Below are 26,157 nucleotides of genomic sequence, written 5' to 3'. Positions count from 1 at the left end.
ACAAAAAATCAGTGAGTTACAAGTGCTGGAACAAAGAGTGTTACAACAATACCGGATCTCCCCATAACTCAGGCTTTCTCCCTTCCTTTTGCTAAAGTTAATATGTTAGGTCACTAGGCACAGTCATTTCTCAAGTACTTCCTCTTCTTTCCCAATGAATGTTAGTTAAAGTCTCTCTTAGTCTAGTCTTCAACATTGTATAGGATAGGACACTGACTTTTTTGTCCCATAAAAGTTTTCATCATGACAAAAAGTACAATCTGTGCCAGACAAATACAAACTGATATCAATGCATACAAACTGGACAAATGCTAATTAAATAAGTATAGATGAAATAAATGAATAAGGCATTCATTGTCTACTAAAACCTTGGTGGACAGAGTAACAAAATGTTTTTAAAAAAGGCATTTATGTTTAAAGTGGGTCACCTAGAAATGTTGAAGGGCAGAAGTTGCAAGTCAGGGTGGAGATGATCAGTCAGGTGATTGTTTAATGAAGGGCTACCTGGAGACTCCACTGACTTTCATGGCTCTGAGTGCAGGTGATCTTGACCTGCTATTGAACAGAGTAGTAACCAAATCAGGAGGAGTCGCCACACCCCAAGATGCTCTAAACTATGGCAGCATAAAAGAGAAGCTGCACCATGTGCATGATGCAGAATACCCTGGACAAAGGCTCTAGTAGGCTGTACTTGTCATTCAGCTCTTCTTCTTGTTATCATATTCACAGTACATCCACCTAATTGTAATATGTTTATGAGTAGACCTGCGGGTTGAGGAAATACTGATCAGGCCCAAAAAAAACAGTCTGGATCTGAGGGCTGCATATACTAATGTGTGAATGGATTATTTGGTCTGAAGCAGAAACTGACAGGGGCATCAAAGGCTTATCCATGTAGTAGTTGCTGTGCAGCTGTGATGCATTCATGCATGTACAAAGCCAAACAACGCAGCCCTGACCCTGGGTGCAGACAGGGTACCCTTCACTGTGACATGAGTGTAGAAAGGCTGAAATGAAAACAGAAAATTAAAATGCATCAAGTTCATGCCTCCCATGAGAAAAAACTTAAATTGTTCTTATGCCTTTCTAGAAATTGCAATAAAGAAAACATCAAGGCGACCATTAAAGTAATCAGTGTCTCTTTAATTAATTTACAGTCTCTAACAAAAAACAGTAACAACACCTATGTAAAAAACGCTATATTTCCCAAGCAGGTAACCTTTAAACAACTGCATGTGAATCTCAACATGTAGGCCTGCATTGTAAAAATAAGACCAGTGGATCCACAGCAAGGCACAAAATTTGTAAAATGCAATTTTATGGGCAGTTAGATGAACAGATGTGAGCCTAATCACTGAAATAATATTTTTATTCTTATTTTTATTCACAACAGACTGAACAACTGCTAAGTTTGAGCCTCTTTTATCAAAATGTTGACACAGTTGAACACAATTTACACAATTAATTAAATCATTATTGGCTAGAGAAAAGTTTGCAAACAGCAAATGAAAAACACAACAAAAATCTATAGCAATTCCTTTACAGACAAAGTCGAAATCCTGCCTAGACAAGTACAAAAACTATAATGAATGTCTCTGGAGAAAAAAGGTATAATCACTATCAATATTACATGTTGATTAGTGCTATCCAACACCAAGCAAAGAGCTACTGTAATATATAGAAATGTTTGACAGAAAAATGTTTAGTGAGTAACATATTAAATGTACAGGTAGTTATCCTTAAAATAACAGTCACCTATGTCGTTAGCTAGTATTGTAGATCTGTTGGAATCTGTATAATTAAAGACTAAAGAGCATAACCTGTGACCCCATACAGTTTGGTCCCATATCAGATCAGGGTCACTTCTAGAGTGTTGTTATGGCTAAAACAGTGATTTTTTTTTATGTCAACATGAGCTACAGTGTACTTATTGCTGTCATTTTAATCCAGGCAAGAAACAGCTCAAAACAAACCTGCTTTGAAGAAAAAAAACAACAAAAAAAACCCCAGATTATTTTGTAACCTATAGACAACATATATCTTCATTTGCACAACTATAAGGCACAAGCTGATTTGATCTATGATGTAATTGTACGTTATATTGTACGTTAAAATTCACCTTATCCACATAAAGCAAAAAAGTATGACATTTTTATGAGAAACAGCAATTCACCCTTTAACAGTGCTTCCACTAGTTATGAGTTTTATCCTAATGTGGAAAATTGTTGTGCCAAGTCAAAGTGAGTATCCTAAGATGAAGTTAAAGCATAAAAGAGTCTTAAAACATTTTAATCTGCATTTATGAATCCACTGTGGTGGATCTGAGTCAAATCCCTTAACAACACAAAAGAAAATTAAGATTTCACGACTTCACTGCTCAAGTATTCATCCCGTCCATTTCTCCTTCTTTGTGGTCCTGTTCTGTCTCCTCTTCCCCGGAGTCACCTTGTTCCCCGTTGATCTGGAACTTGTCATGGGCCCATTTGGGGCTATTGGTGTTGGGGCCCCCAGTGGCTTTGCGGATCATGAATCTCGCTCTTCCACGTGAGAAGCTTCCCCGTCCTCGTCCTCGGTTTTCCACCCATTTGTGCTCTGCTTCCCGTTCTCTGTCATCATGCTGAAAGAAAAAGAATGGAAGTATGTAAAGACACAGTTGTAAAAGTACATACATAGGGTACAGTAGACTAAATGGCACCATGTGGTTAATCAAATGGTGAATGAAGACATTAATTGGAAAAACATCTTCCCTACCAAGTAGTATTTTCTGCTTTTGGGAGTGTACTCTGGGTCCCAGTCTTCATTTTTTGGATGTACTGCCATGTTTGCCATGTTGTTACTTTGTGAACAGTTTCCCTGATAATTGCCTCTGTTCCAGCCCCTTCCACGAATTCGGACTTGCTGTAATTGGACAAACAGACATGGAAATATTTAAAGCTGTAAACAGCAACAAACAGGCCCTTGCAGCATGTGCACGTTGGGGAGTACTGGCAGGATGCCGGACAGTGCGAGAGTGCATTTCTGTTTTAGGGCCCTATGAAGCCCACTAGCTATGGGGCGAGCCCACTCACTGCAGAACATTGATAATTTCTACAGTTCTGATCAGTGTGCCATCTTAAACCCCTCAAAAGTGCAATTGTGTAGCATAATAACAATTCTGACACAAAAAAAGGTTCTGCGCAGTATAAGGCACTTCTGTGTTCGGGCCCTAAAATGTAACAAAATCATTGATACACAGCAAACTGAAATTCAATCGGACAGTGTACCTTGACACAACTATTGTCAAATTATGCCTCTTTGTCAACCCAACATCATGCGTTAACTTACAAATCCTCCACGTGGTCTTCCTCTTTCAGCTGGTCCTGGTGACTCTCTTTGACCCAGTCGGGCCCTGTTAAAGCCTTTATCTTTGGAATCAGACTTGCCATGAGGCAAATCTTCTTTTTGGGACTTAGAGGATGAGGAAGACGAGGACGAACTTGAGCGAGAGCGCTTCCTCCTATTTTTCCTAAAAGGAAAAACAGGACGAAGAGAATCCTTCGTGGTGAACTCTTAATGGTACAGGGTGAACAACAGTATTAAGCATATTTGAAGACATTTTGAAGCAAGTACAGTGCAGTTGCACATACTTTGATTTCTCACGGCATTTGGTGAACTTTTCCTCAGTTCTCTCCCTATTAGAATCTGGGGAGTCTCCCATATCTCTCCCCTGATCCTGGGCATAATCTCTGTCATGGGTGGAATATTTTTTACGGCGCTCAATATCCAAACGAAGGTCCATTGGGTCACCCTTCATTTTTTCTCCGCCATCCTGAGCAAATCAGAAAAAGAACACAACGTCGTGGACAGACTTTGGATTAGCATGTAGATGCTATCAGTCTGCTCTCAGCCAAGCTGGTTTTTAAACTAAACAGCGCGGTCCATGGGTAAAGGGGGGAAACCCGAGTAACAGCCAGCTGGCGTGAATAAAACCAAGCCATTCTGGAGTGAATTTTCCAGTGCACTTAAAGGGCCAAACCAGTAGTTTTGCATGTTTCAAGATTACCTTTAAGTCTGAACCATTCTCCAAAGCATAGTTTGTAGAATACTTCAAAGCAGCTATCTTGGTAAGAAAATCAACTTGACAAGACTTCAAAATATGTTTCAGATAGGCAATCCATCACCGTCAATATTTAGTCAGCTGTATTTTGTGTTACTGCATTTTCAGTCATCAGAGGGCTGCCTTTTGAAAACCTTTTTACCAGTGTGGGAAAGTCTACAAAGAACAGCACCAGTGTATTAAGCATCACACTTGCTTGGCGACATACCGTATGTCACATGACTTCCATGACATTTTGAACAACAGAGCCAAAGAGACGTTTTTATCAGGTCCATTTAGGTTTTTAAAGTATTTTCGCAACATCCCTGTTAGTGCACAGTGATGTATTTCCTATTTCAAACAAGATTCAAGTCACTGTAAGTTGATTATCATGTTGTCTAAAAACTTTAGGGTATGCTTTGGGAAATAGTTTCTGGTACCTGATAATGTATTCATACTTTGTAGTTGTTGAGGAACTGGCAAAACGACTAGTATGGTTCTTTAATAATGGTGAAGAAAAAGAAGATAGGATTGTTCATGCTAATTTAGGTTTTCGCAGTTTAATGTATTGTGGTAGTATTTGCGCCTCATTTTTATAAAGTCTTGACCATATGTGTCCATGCGCATCAGTGAACTGTTGTGAGGTTTTACTCAGAAAGTCAAGCATTTATATAAGCACAGATGCATAAAGTGCTTGCTGTTGTTTATTCTCGTTCCTTATTTCTTAAAGAATACTTACGAAGACATTTGCTTAGAGTCCCTTGAACAGCTTTGGCACAGTGGCTTCCATTTCTGAGTTATATGATTCATTAGCCTTGGTGAGGCTTATGCCCAGAGTCTAAGCAATTCACCATGTATGGAGGCGATATATAACAAACAACAAAGTCAAAGTGCCTTATTTTGCATTTGCATTTCTTAGACTGTGCATCTCCCTTCATGGAAAGCCACGGGCTACCAGAGAGTGCAGTCTAAAGGCATCTGGCTTGCTCACTCGTCTGCTGTTGTTTGTTTTTCCAACATACTTCATACTGCAAAATGTTCAGTCACCTTGTAAGTGCCATCCTCTGAGCTTTTCATCGCCTCAAAAAGTTGAGAGTGTTTCTTAAAAGCTCTTGGTGAAACATCAATTCGCCTGTGAGAAAGAAGCACAGTTAAAACAGGATGATGAAATGAACAGAGTACAGGAACAACCATTCTGCAGGTGCCAAATCGGAAAAAAAAAACTGCAAGCTACATTGAACTGCAGGGACGACACAAAACAGACAAAAAGAAAAGAAAAATTGGTGGGAAAATAAAACTGACCTCCACCGAGCACGAGAACAAATAAGCCAAGATAGTCTGTTGATTTTCAGGTAGGAAAGGGGAGAAAAATACCTGAAAGCTGTTAAAAGAGGAGGTGAAGCCACAGCACACTGAAGGTGAGAGGGTCACTCAATAGGCGACTCTACCTGTGTATCTCTGGGCTTTTTCTTGGCTTCATCATTTCCTTCTCTGCAGCGCATCTTTGGTACATGGTGAATCGCTCGTTTAGAGTCATTCCACAGGATGGAAAGTGCTGAGCTGTGCAGGGAGACAGGAAAAACATCTGTTCAGGTTGTTAGGGTTTGTGGTGTCTTTTTTTTTTGTCAACTCTGATGGTGCATTGAAATTAATATTCCCATGTGCCATACTCCTATATTTTTATACAGTAAGTAAAACATTATTGCTTGAAGGCCTTGTTTTACAGTCCACTTAAAAATATAATGCTGCGTTTGCAGAGAAACTACAATTGCGATAGAGTTGCATGTCACTGATTTATAAAACTTAGTGATGACTATGTTTACTGGCCGATGCAACATGTAGTGCGATTGAAAACAAATAAACAAAACAGGGAGGGCAGGCAACTGTAGGCAAAGCCAACCAATACGGCACAAGTGCCTTTAATTTGGGCTGTTTATAGTAGTCTGAATCAACCAAACTTGGAAAAACAAGGGACACTTTCAGTCCCAAGAATAGTGGGACTTAAAATGGAGAAGTAAAAACGAAATTTAAAAAAACAACAACTGAGAAACAGCAGTAGATGTGGATCTAAAACCTCCATCTTCAGTCTGGGTTAGTGAAGTCGACTAATGTTAATTTTAAAGATGCCTTGAGTTTGATGAAATTACAGTGTGCTGTGATAGCTTCTCTGTGTTTTTAGCCACAATACAGATTTTTAATTGTGTTTCATCATACCTCTGAAAACGGTTGACCTGATTATTACATTAGTTGGTAACGTCAGCCTGACAGTGGTGCATCCATGTCCAGATTTTAAATATAAAAAAGACTTATTCTCAAGTACATTTACTCACCCGGTCAAAAACAGGAAGGTAGTCATTTCAGCCGTCACACAAAAGAGTAATAGTCCACTAGGCTCTTGTACACTTTCATTGGCACGCTGAGTAACATTAGTGCCTTTAGAATTACTGTTGGATGAGGTACTTTGTAAAGGTGATCATGACCACACCAGGCAAATCAGTTGTTGGAAAAGTCACTTTTATTCATTTTGTATCATATTCAAGAGTCATTTCAATTTCGCAATGATACCTGCTGCCTGCAGGTTCATCCATCCCTTTTATGTAGTCAAATTCCTCTATTTCAAATTTATGCAGTGTATGAATTTATCATTTCCTGCCCTCCATCTGAATTTCGCACGTCAAAATAGTCATGTCACAGTCACAAGCTATTATTAAATTATTTCACTCTTTGCTGTTAATAATGTGAAGACTCACCTTTAATGTGGTGAACGATGGTGACAATGTGTTGAGCAAACAGCTCAGAGGGACTCCTCTGTAACTGTGCAGCCTTAACATGCTGAAAGATAGAGCGAAACTCCTGATCCTTTTTTGAGGCCTGAACAAGATCCTGAGACAACTGTCGCTCTTCAGCTAAAATATCAGAGCTGAAAATGACCCAAAAAAAAAGGAAAAAAATTAGTCTTGTTTTATTGTATAAAAAAAGACTAAAAACACAAATCATACTCCAAATTGCACAAAACAACATTTAAACAAGGAAACTTTTGCAAATCATTTTCTTAGTAAATCAGTATATATCGGCATCCTATTATTTATTATTGCAAAGTCTCCAGCTGGATGTACAGGTACGGCTACTTGCTCACTGAGGAGAGACCCAGTTTGCGACCAGAAATCATTTTATGATGCTCACCTGATCAGGCTATCTCCAAGAAAATCCATTCTGACATTTAATTTTGTTTCTTGTTTTCTTGAGGACATGAAAGGCGAGTCCTCTCCCCTGAGCTCTCTGTCAGAATTCCTCCTTGGTGGCAGTGTAGGAGATGCGGTGGAAGGAGATTTTGCCATCTTCCTGGCTTTGCCACTCATGTTTGGGGACAGTTCCTCAAGTTTTCCTGCTGACTCACTCTTGGCAAAGGCAGCAACCATGGCCGCTGCTTTATCCTGCTTTCGACTAAGATGCATGTCCTCTGTCATGGTGTCAAGGTCACTGTCAGCTACCTGTGAATAGGCCACATTCTGCCATTTGCTAAAGCATTCATCAAACAATCCCCGGGCTGACTGGGTGACCCTGATCTTTGACTTAGAGGACTCGTCCCCATTGTGCCAGTCTTTGTGAAGTGATTTTGAATGAGGCTTGGTAATCATCTCCTCCTCTTCCTCCCCGTCAGCAGACAGAAAAGGAGAAGCTTTCAAAAAGCTGCTCAGGGACACCTCACCATCAATGTCCTCTTTGTGCTTTCTTGACACAGAGTCAGAGAAATTCGTGGATGGTTTGCCATTCACTTTCCCTTGTTCCATATCCACATCATTTGCTTCTGTGCTTCTGCCATTTTCAAAAGCTTTAGCTTTTTTATTTTGCTGCTCCTCCAAAAACCTAAACAATGACAAAGAGATAAAGAGCCACATCTAACTGGGCATGCGACTTTTGAGACAACTGCAAAAATAAAGCCAACTGATAAGCTGACAACATATGACAGATGTCATATGTTGTCAAGGCAAATATTTCGAATTCCCCTAAATAATATTATTTTAGTTTGTTATGGCAACCACACTTAACTACCCATAGATGGCAAAGCCAAGAGGATTCTAGGATAAAATTACATTCAAGCAATAATTTCTAACATTTTATCTGTTATAGCTTCCAAAGAAGAATAAAATCAGTCTTACTGTCTGAAGGCAATGGAGATTGCTGTTTTATCTCCATCCAGGTATTCCTCACTGGAGAAGAAGTCAAAGCTGGAAAGCATTGGATTTAGTCCTTCATGTGAGGGCTTTTTTGTCATCGTTGAACTACACACCGTCTTCCATGAGGGGGCACTATTGCTGTTGTCATTTGTGATTTTAGGGGAGGGACTAGACTTGTTATTAGTTTGGCTGCTCTGACCAACAGTAACAGCAGAGCTTGCCAGAGGACTCGCTCTCTTTGGACTGCTGCTGCAGTCTGTCAGGCCCTGCCAGGTCCCCTCAGTTTTCCCACTGCCTGTGGCTTCTTTGGTTTCTCCTGCCAACTCACCGACAAGCTCCACTGCCTCTTCATCTCCTCCTCCTCCACCCTTTTGGACCTCCTTGGAGGCCAAGAGGTCCTCTTTTACATCTTTGGAGTTTTGATTAGTCAGCAACAAGGCTGGTGTGCATTTGGGAGAGGAAGAGTGTGAAGAAGAGGAAGAATGCTGCGATTGTCTGGATAATGGCGAGGAAGATCGGTCAGAGCGGTGAGAGTTACCACAAGGGGGGCTTCCTGAGCGTTGCTGGAGGTTGTGAGAGCGTCCTCGTGAATGGTTTTGCCGCTGTTGTTGCTGTTTCTGAGGGTACTGCTTGTAATTCTTCCAGTTGGGGCGAAAGTTGTTGTTATTGTTATAGCCACCTCCCCCACCACCACCACCACCACCACGCTGGAAGCGTCCACGTGGGAAGTAGCCCCGCCCACGGCCCCTGAAGTTGTACGGCCTCCGGAAGCCACGGTGGTAGCCCCGGAACTCACGGTTGTTCTGCTGGTATCCTCTTGGATATTTCTTCTCCCGGTTATGAGGTGGAGAACGAGATCGTGACCATGACCGAGACCTAGAGCTGTTAATGAAAATAAGTGGGAAAAAAGCACTTTGCCTCATTTCCAAACAAATCATCGATATACATTACAGAAATGTAGTTTTGAGTGGTTTCTGAGCTACCTAAAACTGTAAATCACATTTCTCTGATGCAGTCTCTCAAAATGTAACATTTTATGGACGAATAGACACACATGAGATCATGGCCCATCGAAATTACACAAATGTAGTAAAACCTGGTCAGTATTCAAAATGTTTTTGATGTTGGCTCCTATTGGAATAAAGGATAAAGAACGCTGTAGTTTACTAAAGGTTACTATGTCTTTATAGCGAATCATGATACCAGCACTACATGAACACAAACAGTTTCTCAGGAAACAGGATCTCTCAAAGCAAAATGTAAGCTGACAAACAAAATACGTCTCAGAATGCCACCTAAATCAGTCTGTTTAGTTTTCTTTAACAGACTCCAAGTCAGGCCTAACATATGGAAAATACACACATCCATACACCACATGATATATAAAGACGTGCGGTTGCATCCGGTATCAATAAATCATTTGGAATTGGCAAAACATATGTAAGTGTAAAAGAGGCCACACGAGGAGCACTGCTTTGAGAAAAGGAGATTCCCACAGTGAGATACTGTTGGGCCAGGCTGCAGGGTTGAACAAAGCCACATGGGGGCTCTGCTGCACTTCTCATAAAAAGCCCTGCATCGTCATCTCAAACTTAACACAGTCCTAAGATCATAACCACGACACAATATGTTCTCTTCTTCAGAACACTGTTCTAATCAGCCCAACATGCTCCTTTTAATCCTGACCACATGTCAACACAACATCCACAAGTTTCCATGGACAACTTTCTGAATGTAGCAAATCGACTGTCAGACATCACACAGTTCTACATTGTGTCTGTAATGTTCTGTTACTATTTTCTCAACAGCAGCTTTACTAAAACTGCCTGTAATTAAAAAGTAGCTGCTCCGCCGGTTTTCCTGTTAAAATCTTATTATATAAAGACACAATGAAATATGGAAGTATATCCCTCAAATAGAAACCTACAATACATTGCAGAACAATGATCTTAATTGACAGAGCAAAGCAGTTCCACACTACATGCAATGACATGCTAAAGCCATATAGAAAGGCTGAAAAAGCTCAAGACTCACCTAGTGTGTTTTTGCATTGGAATACAGAGTGGGAAAAGAAAGCAGCGCACTGAGCAGCACTGCACACTCACAGCGCGAGCTACAGATACTACATCTCCTCTGGCCAACTCTGGTGGAGCAGGGAGTCACATGGATCATTATGAGGGAAAAAAAACTTCTACTTCAATCCTTTGACTCTATGTTTGCCAGCTACTCTGGCTGTTTAACCAGTTAAGATACTTTGATACTTTTTGATACTTTTTCTGACTGTTTTGAGAAAATACTGCTGATATCACTCAATCTGGTCTTAACGAAATATTTCAGCAAGATACACAATCATTTCTCTTATTAAAAATGCAATGAGTCACTGAGGAAAGTCCAGAGTGAGTGTTTTTGCTGTGACATAGTCTATATGTCCATTTAACCACTAAGGTGAAGAAAAAAGCTCCAAGATGGAGCAGTTTGTCCATTCTTAGTCATCAGACTTGTCAACATGTTGAATCTGTCTTGATATAGGAAAATACATAGTCTGTTGCTTTTTTGAGTGTTTTTATTTGAATCTGAGTTTATTAACAACATATGCAAATGTGTGCATTCAGGCGTGCATCGTTCTAGTGTGACCACAAGCTTATTTGCACTTATTGCAAGGTGGACTCAGAAAGAGCACACCATTAGATTCCTTCCACGTCCCTTTTTTATGCCAATTTTAATTCGTGCTGCAACACTGCCAGGAAATGAGCCGCCCTGCCATTTTTATTGCCATGCCACAGTCGTCCTGCCAGAAACAGCAAAGGCATTGGAGTGACGCCTTGCTTTTTCTTCACATCATAGCCAGCAGATAACCCCACAACCAGGCCATTTTTTAATGTAAGCAAATCAACCAGCAAAACTCGCTGCTGTCTATATTGAACGCTTGATAAAATATTTTCATATACTGCTGAGGTGGACTAACATGGAAATTTTTGTACGTAAAGCAAACTGCAATAACATTGACCCTAACTTAAGTAAATTCACAAACCAGCAGCTGAGCCCTTTCTCAAACAACAATTTCCTCTTGATACACAAGCTGTCTCCAGAGCTTGAGTCTGACCCAAATCCATTAATACTGCACCAGCTTTGTGCATTCATGAGAACCAAAGTCATAAAGTCCAAGACAAGACAAGGTCTTTCTGATGAAAATCAACAAATATGTAGCTAAAATGCTTATTATAACAGAACACAGAGCTACTTCCTGACATTCCCACTGTCACAACTACTTGAATATATATTTTCTATACATCAAATCTTGGCACATTGTATGAGTATCCCTTTAAGAAAAGAGTTACTAAATAGCGTTTGAGTGGAAAAGGAGATTAGCATCAGCATTGATCAGAGGATGATCAATGCTGATGTGTAAATCGAGACAGCACTTTGCCTGCTGCACCTGCTGCTTGTTTTCCCTTCATCATGACAACCACTTCTCTTGGGTCACAGTCTTTCATACAGGGTTAAAGCAACTTAGACATTCTTCATTTATATCTATTGTGTAATACCTTCAGTAATCAGCTATTAAATCTTGTTTCGATAAGTCTGGCCTGGCAACACATGTAGACATCTTCAACAATCTAGCAAAATGCAATTGATCTGTAGACCACAGTGACATAATACAGCCAATAGATTGTTTAGAAAGTAGGATTATTTATAAAGTAGAACTCTACCGGTAGTGACGCTTCCTTGACCGAGATCTGGAGCGACTTCTGGAGCGAGATGTTGAGCGGGATCTTGACCGAGACCTTGAGCGGCTCCGAGACCTTGAAGCTGATTTTGTGGATCTGGACATCACTGCAGCCAGCCCACCTCAAACTGTCAAAAAAAAAGCGTCATGCAGCCAGCTTAGGATTTTGGAAAGCTAATACAGCAAACAATACACATTAAAAAAATAATTAGTTATTCAACCACCTTTTCAAGACACTGGATGCATAGAATGGATATTAATCATATCGGTGAACAATAGAATGAACAATTACTGAATAAAAATACAGTTTAAGAAAGTCTAGAGTCAAAAATCCATGAAATACAATATCCAACAGAGATGCGTCATGCGAGAGTCACTTCAAAAGAAGCCTTAACACAAAAGCTGACTGAAGAAACAGAACAGCTGTGAAAAAGGAAGAAGGCAATAGAGTAGGGCAACCAAACAGAACCAGTTTTATTTAGTCACTGATCATTTGCATAGAGGGCAGTCTTACGTCAGTCATCTGACTGGTGAGCCCACTATGAAATACAAATACAGGATATGCTTATCAGTGAGATATATCATCAGTAGAAATACAGTATATTGCCAAGAATCAATAAAAACTGGTTGCAAAAATATTTGTTCTCTTGTCACTGCTTCACAAGAAAAGACAGTTTTCAAAAAAAGGTGAAAAAGGGAAAGCCAGCAAGTCTTCTCCAAGCCTCACCCCCGTCAACATACTATCTTAAGTATACACTATTGCTGTGTCTCAAGTCAGATACCCTCATTTATACACTTACATGAAGTACACTGTGTGCCTATGCAGTGCACTTACTTGCATAGTGTGGTAAAATGTTTCCATAAATGTTTCCACAAATCAAACACACAGCTTTGAAATGACAGTCGCTTTTCTTCCTCTGCTTGGGGAATTTCAACCGGGACAGGCATTATCGCTCACTTTGATGAATAATTGTCACTGTCCAAAATATATGCTTGATCTATTTGCTCACTTGGTGTCTTCTGTATTTCTTTTTTGTATGATCAACATGCTTTCAAATATTTGCAGCATGTCAGGCATCTCTCCACAAATATAATATCTAAAAAAACAACAATGGCGGAAACATCAATGTAACATTCATAAACACCCACTGGATGAGAAGTCTATTAAGTTTACTTTTGACTGTTATAAGTGCACCATGGGAGTGCTCCTACTGCACTGCATTTTGCCATACTTCTCAGTGGAAGCGCAGTCACACACTCAAAATAATAGCCTAAATAGAAGCACAGAGGTGTCCAGTTTGACTCATAGAATATGTTTCTGCTAAAATCTGAGCACTCCACCAATGATGTTAAGATTACAGAATGTTGTATGCACAAATGACTGAGCTGATCATTTTGAAGAAGCAATGAAGGACCACATCATGCTTCTCGGATAGAACGGCCCTCTGCTCAGCAAATGCTGCTAAGTGTATTGACACATCACAAATTTAGTCTTTACAGAAAACATGAGACTGGCCTTATCTTTTCTTTGTTTTTTGTTTTAATATGCCTTGACATTTATGAAATACTGTTAAACTAACAACTGACTATTCCAAAGTTCAATGCTTAAGGTAAGGAAAATAGTACATTTCCTCTGTAGTTACTTCACCATGTCACATTTGCATGTGGTTAACGATCTGTCACCAGAAAGATGCTCACTTTGGACTGAATGCTCAGTCAACTCAGATATCAGTATCCTTTTCACTTCATAGTTTCTTCTTGACTCCTCTGTGTAGTAGGAGCATCTAGTTCTCTCCAAAGTCCACGAGGCATTATCTATGACATATGATCCTCAGAGCACAGTAAATGCCAGGGATCAAATAATTGATCTTTCATTATGAGAGTCATCTTCAGAGACTTTGCAAGGAGGAAATTGCCGACTACACATGAGAGGGATTTAAAAACCAGTGCACGCTATCACATGGTGGTCCCAGTGTGCATCCTAGCTACTATTTTGGATTGGTTTGAAATGGATCCATCTTCCCACCGCCTCCCTCCTCCTCATGCTCCATGAACTTCCCACTCTCCTCACTCCTGGCAGCTTGTTGGTTTTGGCTTTGAGGGAATAATTTCCTGAAGGTCCAGCCTCAACAGACTGTCAATTTAGCTTACTCTGCACATTTCAAGAATGGCATGTGCCTCTTTCCAGCACAGCTAAACAGTAACTTAAATAAATTCCAACAAATGTCTTAATTTTGCTCCAGGATGTTGGCCCTGAAGGTGGAAAACTTTAATTGTAATGGGTTTTCTACATTTGTTGTAAAAGCTGTAATGACATGATTAAAACCAATAAATCTGTTTTACATATCTTTAAATGGCTGAAAATAGTATCCTTAAAACCTCAGAGTTTCAGCAGAAACTGTGTACAAAGCAGCTATACAAAGTTAAGGTTCCCTAGTCAAAGTAGTATTACATTAGAGGACTGTATGTACAGTAACCACGTAGGAAAGTGCCCACAAAACGCTGTCTTTGCCTTTTGTTTTGACTACAAAACCTGGCTGGTTAAATTGAACAGTGGGATCTGTTTTGATAGCTATTCTCTGAACGTTCAATTGATAACCAGCTGCAGCTGTCCGGCTCCACACTGTGTAGTCGGCAGCCTAATCACTGAGATTTCAGCTTCTCTAAAAGGCTGGCCTAAGCTCAGTCTTTAATCACTCACTACTAGATTTGCACAGACAAACACAGTTACTGACACACACACACACACACACACACACACACACGTCTTACCATACTTGTGAGGACTTGCAACGATTCCTCAAACCTTTTCTGTCATGCCCAGATAGTACATGTTCACCCACCCCACATTTTTTTGTATCAATCATTAACAATAATTGAGGAAGCAACTATCAAAAGGATCCATGCTGATTTTGATGGGATACAGCATGATAGCATCAGCAAACTCTTGGTTGTGTATTTTTCATACATAAATCATATTCATTCAACTGAATCTCACACCATATCTCCCCCCCCCCCCCCCCCCCCCCCCACACACACACACACACGCACACACACACAGACACCCACACACACACACACACACACATTTAAAGAACCACTGCCTAATGTCTGCTCTGTCACCTTTGTGTGGAGGAAGATAATTTACCAATGACATGACAGTCTTTGAGATATGGTTTCTCACCTTATTACCACATCCTAACTCTGAACTTACCACTTCCAAACAGCCACTCTCTTGCATGTGCTTTTTAACCACTGAAATGACTATTAATACTATTACACCTGTCAACTTGTTTCAAATCCGGCACTTGATAATGCAGTCACAACTGGCAGCACTAAAATAAAAAAAAAAAAACATCTTTCTTGGTTTAACGTTGAGCCTCAGTCTTTTTAGGTTAGTTTTATCACTGTGTCTCCTTGTTATTGATTATCTAATGATTGTATCAGCAGGTGTAAGATTTTGAGATGAATGGAATCATCATAAAATCAACCACAGAAAAACCTCCCTCACAAAAAAAGTCATCTTGAAATTCTTTGATTTGTTTGATAATGGACAGTCTCACATTATAGTCACATTATTTAACCAGGAACCACACATTATTTAAAGGAACAAGATGTGGAACCAGAAAAGCAGGTTGCTGTGCTGAAAAGATACGTTTTAAATACTAAAACAGAATGAAACTGACAATGGTCCTCACATGGAAAGAAGTTCAAGAACTTGCACACACACGCACATGATTAAGTACCCCCCCTTGGTAGGGAGCGACAGCTGTGTAATCCTCATCAGCTGTTTATTTCATGTAACGGCAAAAGTAGCTCTGATCAACAATGGTCCAGCAACACGATACATAGCTCAAAGCGTATGAGGTGAAACACTCCACTCAATCAACGGCCCTATCATTAAGACTTGAATGCCATAGGGGCAGCTGGAATCACATTTGCTATCTATATGTGCCCCTGAGACACCCTGTTCGCTATTTCAGAAAAGCCACAGCAACTGTCATTGGCACAATCTTTGGTTATTGAAATGCTGCAGTCGATCATAGTGTTCCCTCAAGACACTTCACATGCTGAGGCAGTTAAAAGATAGCAAAGCCACTGGCAGAGGTGCCCAACACAAGATAAACCTCTCAGCTTCCTCCTTTGTTATTAAATGAAAAAAAAAGAAGAAAACTTCTGAGAGGCGTATTCATTCAGTTATGTTTGAATGAGTATTAGCTGACTTTTGTTTGTCTTCGGGGAGCCACTGTAACTGCTTGAGAGACAAATAGATGACCTCATGCACAGGTTTCCTGCAACATTATTCTTTGCTAATCGCCTACAGTGACAGATGAGAACAACATTTAGCCTGGCATTGGACACAAGTTTCATGATAACATGATCCCAGTTGCAGATAACTTTCTGATGAGTAAGATAGTTCAGTATCACATTATCCCAAGCAGGCCCATAGAGGGATTTGTGCTGGGTTTAATCATTGTGAAGGTCCAGTGTATAGGATTGTGGGGCATATATGTCAGAAATGAAATATAATCTGCGTGTTTTATTTAAAGTATAATCAGCTGGAAATAAGGATTGTCATGGTTTTGTTACCTTAGAGTGATATCTTTATATCTACATAGGGAGCGGGTCCTTGTCCACAGAGTCCACTATATTGCACTGCCATGTTTCTTAGGAGTGTGAATCAACAAAGGCCCCACGACACAATATCACTACGATTCTTAAGTCAAAATACAATATTCAGGGTTGGAAATTATTTTTTTGTCCACCCGCCACTGTGCCTCTCAATATATTACCATTGTTTTTGTGGCTGGTGAGTAAAGCAAATTTAGCAACCTCTTTCATATTTCAGCAGCATTTGCTGGTGCTAATTTTCAACCCTGAATATTATTACAGTGTATTGCGATTTTTAACATTTTGCGATATGCTAAGTATTGCGATAACATATATTGCGATTTATGAGTTTTTTTCAAACTGTAAGGTATGTCCCCACAGAAAAAAATATGTCAATATTCAAAGTTTTAAATATGAAGTTTATCATTTCAGTCATTTTTATTGCAGCAAAATGTTTCTGCTGAGCTGAAGAAATACTTAATTTCCGTTCTAGTGGGCTACCAAAGTTTTAATTTGTATTTGCAATATTGTTTATTAATATTATATTAAAAAAATGAATTATTGTGTTTTATTATTGTAATAAATAAAATGTTGATAAATAGAATACAAGAATGCCAAAACTAAAATCAAGACAACAGTTGAGAATTAAAATGAAAATAAGAAAGTGAAAAGGCAGCTCAGATAAAACCAGATTATGCTTTTTGATAGAAGAATGTTTGTGGGAGAGACTTAAACGAAGACAGTGACTCAGACAGCCTTTTAATTTATGTGAAAAGTTCTAACAACAGTAGTCAACAGGTAATAAAACTGTAGAGTTTTATGATGTGTAATGAGGCCACATTTGCCTGGAAAATGGCAGACAGAAGTGTCACTGAGGCATCTTCACACTGACATGCTTCTCAGCTGTCTGTCATCACCGCGTTTGTGGAACTCTGCTGCATACAAGAGGGAACTCATCAGCTAAAGGTCCACTCTATTTCAGTCAGCTGGGAGCAGCGACAGTCGATGATGACATAAAGTGGTATATGTCCAAAATGTGTATCGTTATTGTTTGTGTCTTCCTGCACCCTTAAACTTTCCAGCTTTAGACACGGGTAGTGCTTATGGGTGGAATGTTGTACAACCAGAATACAGTCATGTCTTTTCTAAAGGAAAGTCAGTGTTGGCAGCACCTCCAAGCCACACACACAAAGCAAGTTGATTAAGATGGTTAGCATATCATCAACAAAGACGATGGCAAACAAAAGTGAAGACAAAACTCCTGTAATGCTACTTCAGTATGTGCCAGCATTCCTAAATATGGGCACACCTTTTCGCTGTGTGTACTTTTGTGCAGCTAGTGTTTGTTTAAGCTGATCAACCACAACCAGGATCCGGCAGCTCAACAGGAAATTGCATGACAATGTTTTTAACCTTTTTTTTTCGCATCACTGGATGCCAGAAATAGTTCCACGTTGGACCACAAAACCAATTTTAGATAAGCATTTACAGGAATCTTGAGTCAAAGAGACAATTCCCGATGCTATATACAGTATGACTTGTTGGGCTTGGTTTAAATTGTAGCTGTTTACAGTAGGCGGAGGGACGGCTGGGTGAAACCTGCAATCACAACAGTCATTCAGTCATTGGGGCGAACCACTAAAAACAACTGGTAAAGTTAAACAACTGAGCTGGCCTTTGAGTCCTCTGGTGGTCCAAAGCTGCACTTTTAAAATCACTATTAATGTTCAAGATATAACTGTTGACTAAGACTGCTGAGCTACTTGCAAATTATTTCACCCTTACTTCACAGATATTTTCACTTTACACACTCAGATGACATCACTTACTTCAATGAGAGCATATCAAAGCCGTTGGGGTCATGTCCTGGATGGGAGAGGCAGTGCATCCTCTTGGAGTTTCGTCATGTGCATCATAACGCACAATGACGCATCAATTAAGTGTGACGGAAAATAAAAAATCTATCAAGAAGGCGAACTTTACATCAATTAACAGGAGAGCTTGACAACTGTGCCCCCCTCTGAGAGTAAAACAGCTTACTGAACAAATGTTGACACTCTTCCAGTCGATATTTGTGCCCAGAAATGGCATTTAGAAGCAGGATTTTGCGACAAATGTGTCAAACAGACTTTTTTTGGCATGAGTGATCCTTATGCTGTACAACGACTGTACGCCTCGTTTTCAATGCTGCTGTCATTTTGACTACATTATTATCTATACATTCATTTCTGCTCTTGACCAAATGTTTGCCAAATAACTGCAAATAATAAACTACTCACCGGTCGGCGTTGTGGTTCAGTGTCGTCGCGTCACATCCAGGCAGCGCGGTTCAATAATGCAAAGTTTAAGACAATTTCTTCCTTGTCTTCTGTGTGCCTGCACTGTAGTGCCCAGTTTATGTCAAATGTGTGTGTGCATATGCGTGTGTGTCGGCTGGAGTCTGCGGTGTTCAGAGAAAGGGGGTGTGACTGTTGCGTGCAGCTCAGAGGTTCAGATTTCCTTCCGCCTTCACCGCCGTCTGCCAGAAGTGTGGGTGCATCGCAGTGAACGGGAGCGGAGTTCAGTAAACCGTTTGAGAGACACTATAGGCTCCGCTGCCTTTCAGTGACATCATTCTGTCATAGGAGCCTTATTATCCCTGATGAAAAGTCACTGTAGTAACCGTGTTCATAAAGGGAACAGCTCATGGGCATTGCCACTGTGTCAGTGTAAGGCTGGTGTTAACCCGTTCAGAATCCAATTATGTTCCTAACACACAAAATATTGCAATGATGGATTTCTAATCTAAAAGCACTCATAAATCATTAGTAAATATTCTTTAAAATAAGTATACTTATTATGTGTTTTTTTCTGTCCTTTCCAATGAATGTAGAAATCCCCTAGTACTGTAGTTAAAATGACAGTAAGTAGTCCTGACAGATGGTTTTTCAACATAAAACATAAGCCATTCATTTTTCGTGAGCTCATATCAGTGAGTAAAGTGATGCTTTTAAACACATTTCTTATATTTTGGGCTGTAGCCTTTGTCTTCATGAGTCAGAATATATAACAGTTTTTTTCACATTTAAACAGTATCTGTTGTCCATTCCAATGGATGGATATTTTTTGAAAAAATCCTGGGTGAAAACAATAAATTTTACATATAACATCTCTGTTTATCAAAATAAATACATAAATAAATTACAGCAATCCACTTTATATGATATGAAACACTGATTTGTTTTTAGACATACTATCAAAAACGTTTGTGCATTTGATTGGAGTCATATGACAGTAAAAAATATCTAAACATCCGAGTAAAGTTATGTCCATTTATACAGAGTGTGGAGCTGAACAAATGAAGTGACATTTATTCTACTGTTATTGTTGAAATATTGTACTCCAAGGTGTTTGTTATTAATAGAATATCTTTTCCTTACTCACCTTGGCTGGTCACCTATAAGTGGACAGCACATTTACTGCACTAAAGTCCAGTTTTTATGAGTAATATGTATACTCATCTGGCCATGGATTAGGTACCTCGTACCATTAAATGCAATCCAATACAGCAGCCCTGTCATTACGTTTGCCTTTACAAAGCTCATAATCATGACATTGGTGCAAATGTGGAAACAGTATTATATACCTGTGTTTCATTGGGTCATAGTTAAAGCTGGAGTAAGCAGAACTCAAAAGACGGAATTTGAAAATACACCCTCTTTCGGCAGCGGTTGTCCCAAGACCCTCCCACCACGACCACGGGTATATGTACATGCTTCATACAGTAACCCAGCGTTTCCAATATTGATTCATTTAATCTTATTTTATTCTAGAATTACACACTGTGCATTCGCACATCTCCTTTTTGCCCTGCTTCCCCTCTGTTTGTCAGACCAAAATAAGAAAATAATTAGTAACCTACCATTAGCAACCCCAAAGGAGAGCAGGCAACATCTTGGGAGACTGACTTTGGGTCAGCGGCTGTAGTGGCTTGAATTCGGGCAGCGCACATCTCCCAGCGCAAGGTTTCAAAGCAACCTGTTGGCCAGCCACAGAGCCAGGTCTTAAACTGTTATCTGACCTGGCAAGGAGTAGGGGCTGTTTGGTCTGCTGGAGCTGGGGTTTGCACTGGCAGGATTCGTGTTGCTGCGCCGCTTTGCTCTCAGCATGGTTGCCCATAGCAGCAGCATGAGGGAGGCACAATATATTACAAAACAACTCAATATGACGCAGTCCAGTTCAACACCTTCAAAGCTGGTTTAAAACTAAAAAATAAAATGAATACATTAAATTTAGTATTAGCAGATATTGGCATTTAATTGTTTGTTATGAAATCTGTTCATTTTAGAGCAATCCTATTTTGAATATGCCTACCAGTTTCATCAAAACTGACTGGCAATGAAAACCAAACGTCTAATAAATTGCAGTTGTATTCATGACTAATCCAGTGGAAACACTAGATCCATTCAATGCTGGGAGTACTCATGAGTTACAGATCATCTGTGTCGTGTTTAATAGAAGTGTTTGTAATTCAATGAGTTCTTTTTTTCATCTACTTGGATGTGAATACCAGGAGTGGTTTAAATTTGAAATTGCTGTTTGCAGCTGTATCTACATTTCTCTCTTCTATAGGCTGATCTGAGGATTAGATCCCTTATCTGCTGGATAAACTGCTTTTGGTAGAGTTTCCTTTGTTGGCCACTGAGGGTTTTATGACTCAAACATCTAACATACTGATTCATATGATTCGTTGGCATCAGTTCTCAAACCTTTATGCTTATCATTTTTAATATTAGGAGTTTCTTAAATTATTTCATACTGGTGGCACCAAAGCTTCTATCCCACCAACAAAATTTCACTGGTATGGATTTCAGCGGAGGATTTTAGTGGCTGGTGATCTGTATCAGAAGCTTTCGCATCCTGCCAAGATTAAATTTTTGGGAAAATTGGCATGAAAGTGTTCAGATTTACAGACAGAGTTGTATTGGTTTGAAATGCTGACAAGGTTACTGAGGTTTTGCTGCTCTTTCATTTTCTCATCAAAGCCTGCTCTATAGAGCAAGGAATTTTGGATGACTGTTTGGGGACTATGTGTGAGGATAATTTACCCTGTAGGCTATAAAAAAAATAATCAGTGTTATTCTGTAAAGTTTCTCTTTAATTATATTTCACTCATTTTACTAACATGTTAGCAGTGTTTTGTGAGTCTGTTTATTGTTGTGAAATTGGAGTCCCACAGGGCCTTATTCTAGGATGTCTTACCTTTTAGTTTTCTTGGCTTGTTTTCAATATTAATATGTTTTACATTTATAAGAGCTGATGGGATTGAGTTCATGCGGCTGCTATGTACACTTTATTTTCTTCCCTGGAATGTGCTATGTAAAAAAAAACAAAAACAAAAACTGTGTCTGCATTACATAGTAGCCAACAAAAGTGTCTACCACAGAGTCACCCTTCTTTCTCACTCCTTGTGGGAACAAAACAGTTGCTAGTCATCCTGATAACAGAAATAAAAGTATGATGTGTTTTTATATGCATACATTTAACCTAACATGGATATCATTTAAGGAGTATTGCCACCATCTATCATTTCTACCTCGACATAGCCAACTTACTGTCTGCAAAAACAACATACTTTAGGATTTCTTGACTTAAGACATCCTCTTGGATTAGGACCTTTGATCTCTTAATAATTGCCATAAATCTTAATGGAGACCAGACAGCATTTACAGGGTGATAATATTCTTAAAAGCTGCAATAAGAAGGACGTCTGTGATGGATTTACAGGAGCTTAATTTGAGATTTATGTGTTGTATGTTATATTACAATTATCTGTACAACTGCTGGTCTGTATTGGGGTGGTGCATTTATCTAAAGTGTCCAGAGAGCACTTTTCTAATGACAAATGTATTCTTTTTTTCCCCTTCACACTTCCTCTATGTTTTGGTTGGAGAAGTGAATGAGGATACAGTATATGAAACACATTGTTTATTCTTTTGTTAGTTCCTGTAAATTGGCAAACCAATCCAGTAGCTCAAACCTTTTATTCAAATGCTGCAAACTGTTAAGCTACACACGTCGAGGAAATATATCTTTTCATCAGACATCTCCCTGTCTGCCCAGGCTTCATATGTCATGCCAAAGTACACCAGTGTTTATTTGCAATGTAAATACATTCACCCATAAATAGCTAGGTGTGCACATACCGCTGATAGATCCTGTAATGTGTCTCTGAAATGCTCATTTGAATAATTCAAAATATCTATACTGGGGCACTGACACAGTAGATTGCTCAAGTCATAATGCAGGCAAAGTGGAGTTCACAAGTATCAATGTGGTTAGAAGATGCAAGGGAGATTAGACAGGAAGTAGCGTGTTTGTATTTTTGTTAATTCGTAACATCCAGCGAATGTTTTTTCCAGCGAATGTTTTGCTCCCCAAATTTAACTGGAGAGTGAGCACTCCTCACTTTCATGGTGCTCTCAGGTACAGGAAGTTGCAGACCCAGACTCAGGGTGAAACTAAGTGAGATGGGGGCAGCTGTCCAGAGGAAATGAAGCTTTGCCCGGTTATGCTTCGACATGTTATCTCCTGCCTTCTGCTTACAAATAGAGAATTTACAGCTCATAGCAACTTAACACGATACAGTTTCAGGTTTTTGTCTGATATCTCGGGTCAGCAACAAATGTTGTTGCACATATACAATGTGTTGTTGAGGCAGCTAGCAGACATTAGCACAGAGAGCTCACTTGGCTTGCTTAGGCTACCATATATGAACGTCGCTATCACCCTGAGCATTTCGCTGAACCGCGTTCAAACTCTATATGAAACAAATATGCATATTAAACAGCCAAATCCAATACGACTGACAGTCGGTGTACAGCCCTACAAGCAAATACCTGCAAAAATAGTGACATTTCCATCATCCTCAGCCTGACATCATATTTCCTGCTAATAAGCAAATGCTAGCATGCTAACAAGCTCAAATAAGATGGAAAAACACAGTAAACATTATACTTGCTCAAAAATCAGCATCTTAGCATTATCATTATAAGCATAGAAAAACATGGTCACATTAGCATTTTGCTAGAATCCCCTGTGTCCCAGTACAGCCTCATCTAACTGCTAGCATGACTGCTGCTTAATTTATCAGAAGCAAGCAGAGAAAACAGATGTTTTTAATAATGTAATGCTCACAGATTCTTTTTTTTTTTAATGCAGTGTCTTTGTGAGGAAGTTTTTCAGAATTCTCTGACTAATAATCCCTTGACTCCTATAATTACTCCCACAACGTACTGTCTTGTGTTCTACAGTTGGTCCAGTTTTAGTGATTATTATGTCAGCCATTTTTAAATTGGATTAGGGTATTTCCTCTATTATAAAATGTCACAACCTTTTCCCAGTCCACTTATTTCTTCAATGCAATAACATTGCCTTAAGCTGAATACAACATTTTTCCAAAACTACGAAACCTATTGCCTGCCAGTTTGTAATCTTCACACTGTCTTTGCTAAAAGTCAGTCCTGGGATTGTCTCTGCTTTGGCACCTACAGTTTGCCCTTTGGCCCCTTCCCCATCCATCTCTCTTGCCTGCCGGCTCTGCATCATATCGCCTCTGTCCAGACACCAGGCAGGTTATTTTGGGAAATCCCTCTGACACTACTTTCTCCCTCTGTGCCGGGATAAAAGGGTTCATACTCCCTCTACTTTATATCCTTCCCACCTGTTGGTGCTGTCCATCTACTTGCTGTCATGCCTGGACACACCAAGCTTCAACATTACTTCTAATTGCTGCACCTTAAACCCCCCCAGGGGTGATGGACTGCGGAGGATTTTGAGCTACAAGTTACTGCCTCTTTTATAAAGACTGCAAATGAGAGGTGACTTGGTTCTCAGGATGTTTAGCTGTCATGGAGTTAGTTTTATTAATACTTTATAACCCTTCCAATATTCATATCCCATTGAACAATAATGGAGAAAATATTTTGCATATTAATTATTGTATTTCACAGGGCTTTTTTTTAAAGTATATTTTCAAAAGTAACTCTTCAGTTATACTATTGTATGTGTTTTTGTAGATCTTTTGAATCTCAGCAGTATTTTTAGTTGAACAAAGACATATTGGCAGAAACAAACAGCTGGTTGTTAGGCCGTTCCTCGCCAATCCTTTTGCATAATACAGTCCCATCTGTTTGTTGTTACCTCTTGTAAAGAGCCAAACTCCTTTTAATAATGCTGTTGCTGGCTGAATCCTGTGTAATTTGTGTTTAGGGCACCGTGGTGGCAATTTTAGCAATTAATAGTTTCAAAATAAAGTTGCAATTGTTCAAAAACTCTTTTTGTCTTTCACAATAGCCATATTCAGATCCTTTCACTCCATAATGTTAAACATCACTGCTTGTGAAAGCACATGGCTGGATTCAGTATGACTCAACAGAATGAGTCTGTGTCAAATCCCTGATTGGTTCCAAGTTCTGTGTTGATTCACTTTGTATGATCTACAACCCTGGCACTAATATTTAATTGCTTGCTGTTTTTTACAGCCATTGTGCAGACCACTGAGATCCAAGAGATCAACTTCAGAAGAAAAATAAAAACGCCTGTTTTGAATTTAATGATCTGAGGAAATAATATTTTCTGGCAATCACCAGCTCAGATGTTTCAAAGCAGTGAGAATAGTATTCAGATCATTTGCTAAAGTAAACAATGTAAAAAAAAAAAAAAGTTTTGTTACAAGTAAAAGTCCTTTATTCAAAAGAAAAAGCACATAAGTATTATAAGCATAACTGTTTTTTGTGGTATCATGTGACAAATAAATGATTGATTGATTGACTGATTGATCAAAATCCAATTTTACGGTTGCAGCTGGTCGAGGTGGAGCTATTGATATGATTACTCTCCTTTATATACTGTTGCTGCCAGATAGTTTGGTCTGTATCAATATATTCATATACAAATGTTTTGTGATGTAAAATCTTAATATGAAATGAAATTTAACTACACAATAGCTGCAACATTAATATAGTGGATTAAAAGGCATATTAAAAGGCAATATTTATTGTTTGCACCTTAAATATGGTAGAGTGGAAGTACAAAGGAGCATAAAATTGAATATTTGAATAAAGTACAGGTACCTCAAAATTGTATTTTTAGGTATAGTTAGGGTCACAATCATATAAGATTTTGTCTCAGACAAATATCATGATGTCATGATAAGGCATGACACAGATATCATAATTATTATTATTATTATTATTATTATTATTATTATTATTATCAATTAAAGTGATCTTTAAAGAATGAAAACTTGTATACCATTTTTAAGTGAATGTGTAAAAAGTCTCCCTCTTTTAGAAATAAATAAAATAAAGCTTAAAATTCACTGGTTGCACCTTTTTTTTAAAAAAAAAAAAATAAAAAATACTGTAAATAAGCAAATGTACATGGTATGCTAACTGCTAATTTTTAGAATTCCCTGAAACTGGTATACTGCTGCAGCATTTAATACAATACTCAGTACATGTTATCATACAGTTAATTTCACTAGTGTTTGTAGATACAGTAGTTCTTGACTTGGCAACCTGTTG

General features: G+C 39.1%; 1 protein-coding gene across 3 annotated transcripts; it reads right to left on the bottom strand.

Moving 5' to 3' along the window:
* Positions 1-1,122: 1,122 nt before the first annotated feature.
* thrap3a (thyroid hormone receptor associated protein 3a) lies at positions 1,123-19,071 on the bottom strand. 3 transcript variants are annotated; one of them, XM_042489733.1, is made up of 11 exons: positions 18,871-19,071; positions 11,964-12,108; positions 8,236-9,135; positions 7,259-7,942; positions 6,826-6,995; positions 5,524-5,635; positions 5,123-5,207; positions 3,627-3,808; positions 3,325-3,505; positions 2,752-2,898; positions 1,123-2,617 (listed from the first exon to the last, which is right to left on the bottom strand). In XM_042489733.1, exons 2-11 carry the CDS (start codon positions 12,083-12,085, stop codon positions 2,378-2,380), a joined length of 2,823 nt encoding a protein of 940 aa, XP_042345667.1. In that variant the 5' UTR covers positions 12,086-12,108; positions 18,871-19,071; the 3' UTR covers positions 1,123-2,377. The 3 variants fall into 3 exon arrangements, with proteins under 3 accessions (XP_042345667.1, XP_042345669.1, XP_042345670.1); XM_042489735.1 differs by lacking the exon at positions 18,871-19,071 and adding an exon at positions 12,205-12,389; XM_042489736.1 differs by lacking the exons at positions 11,964-12,108; positions 18,871-19,071 and adding an exon at positions 10,288-10,374.
* Between the last annotated feature and the right edge of the window lie 7,086 nt (positions 19,072-26,157).

The sequence above is a fragment of the Plectropomus leopardus genome, chromosome 7 (genome assembly GCF_008729295.1).
Source record: "Plectropomus leopardus isolate mb chromosome 7, YSFRI_Pleo_2.0, whole genome shotgun sequence".
NCBI lineage: Eukaryota > Metazoa > Chordata > Actinopteri > Perciformes > Serranidae > Plectropomus > Plectropomus leopardus.
This window is presented reverse-complemented; position numbering and strand designations above follow the sequence as displayed.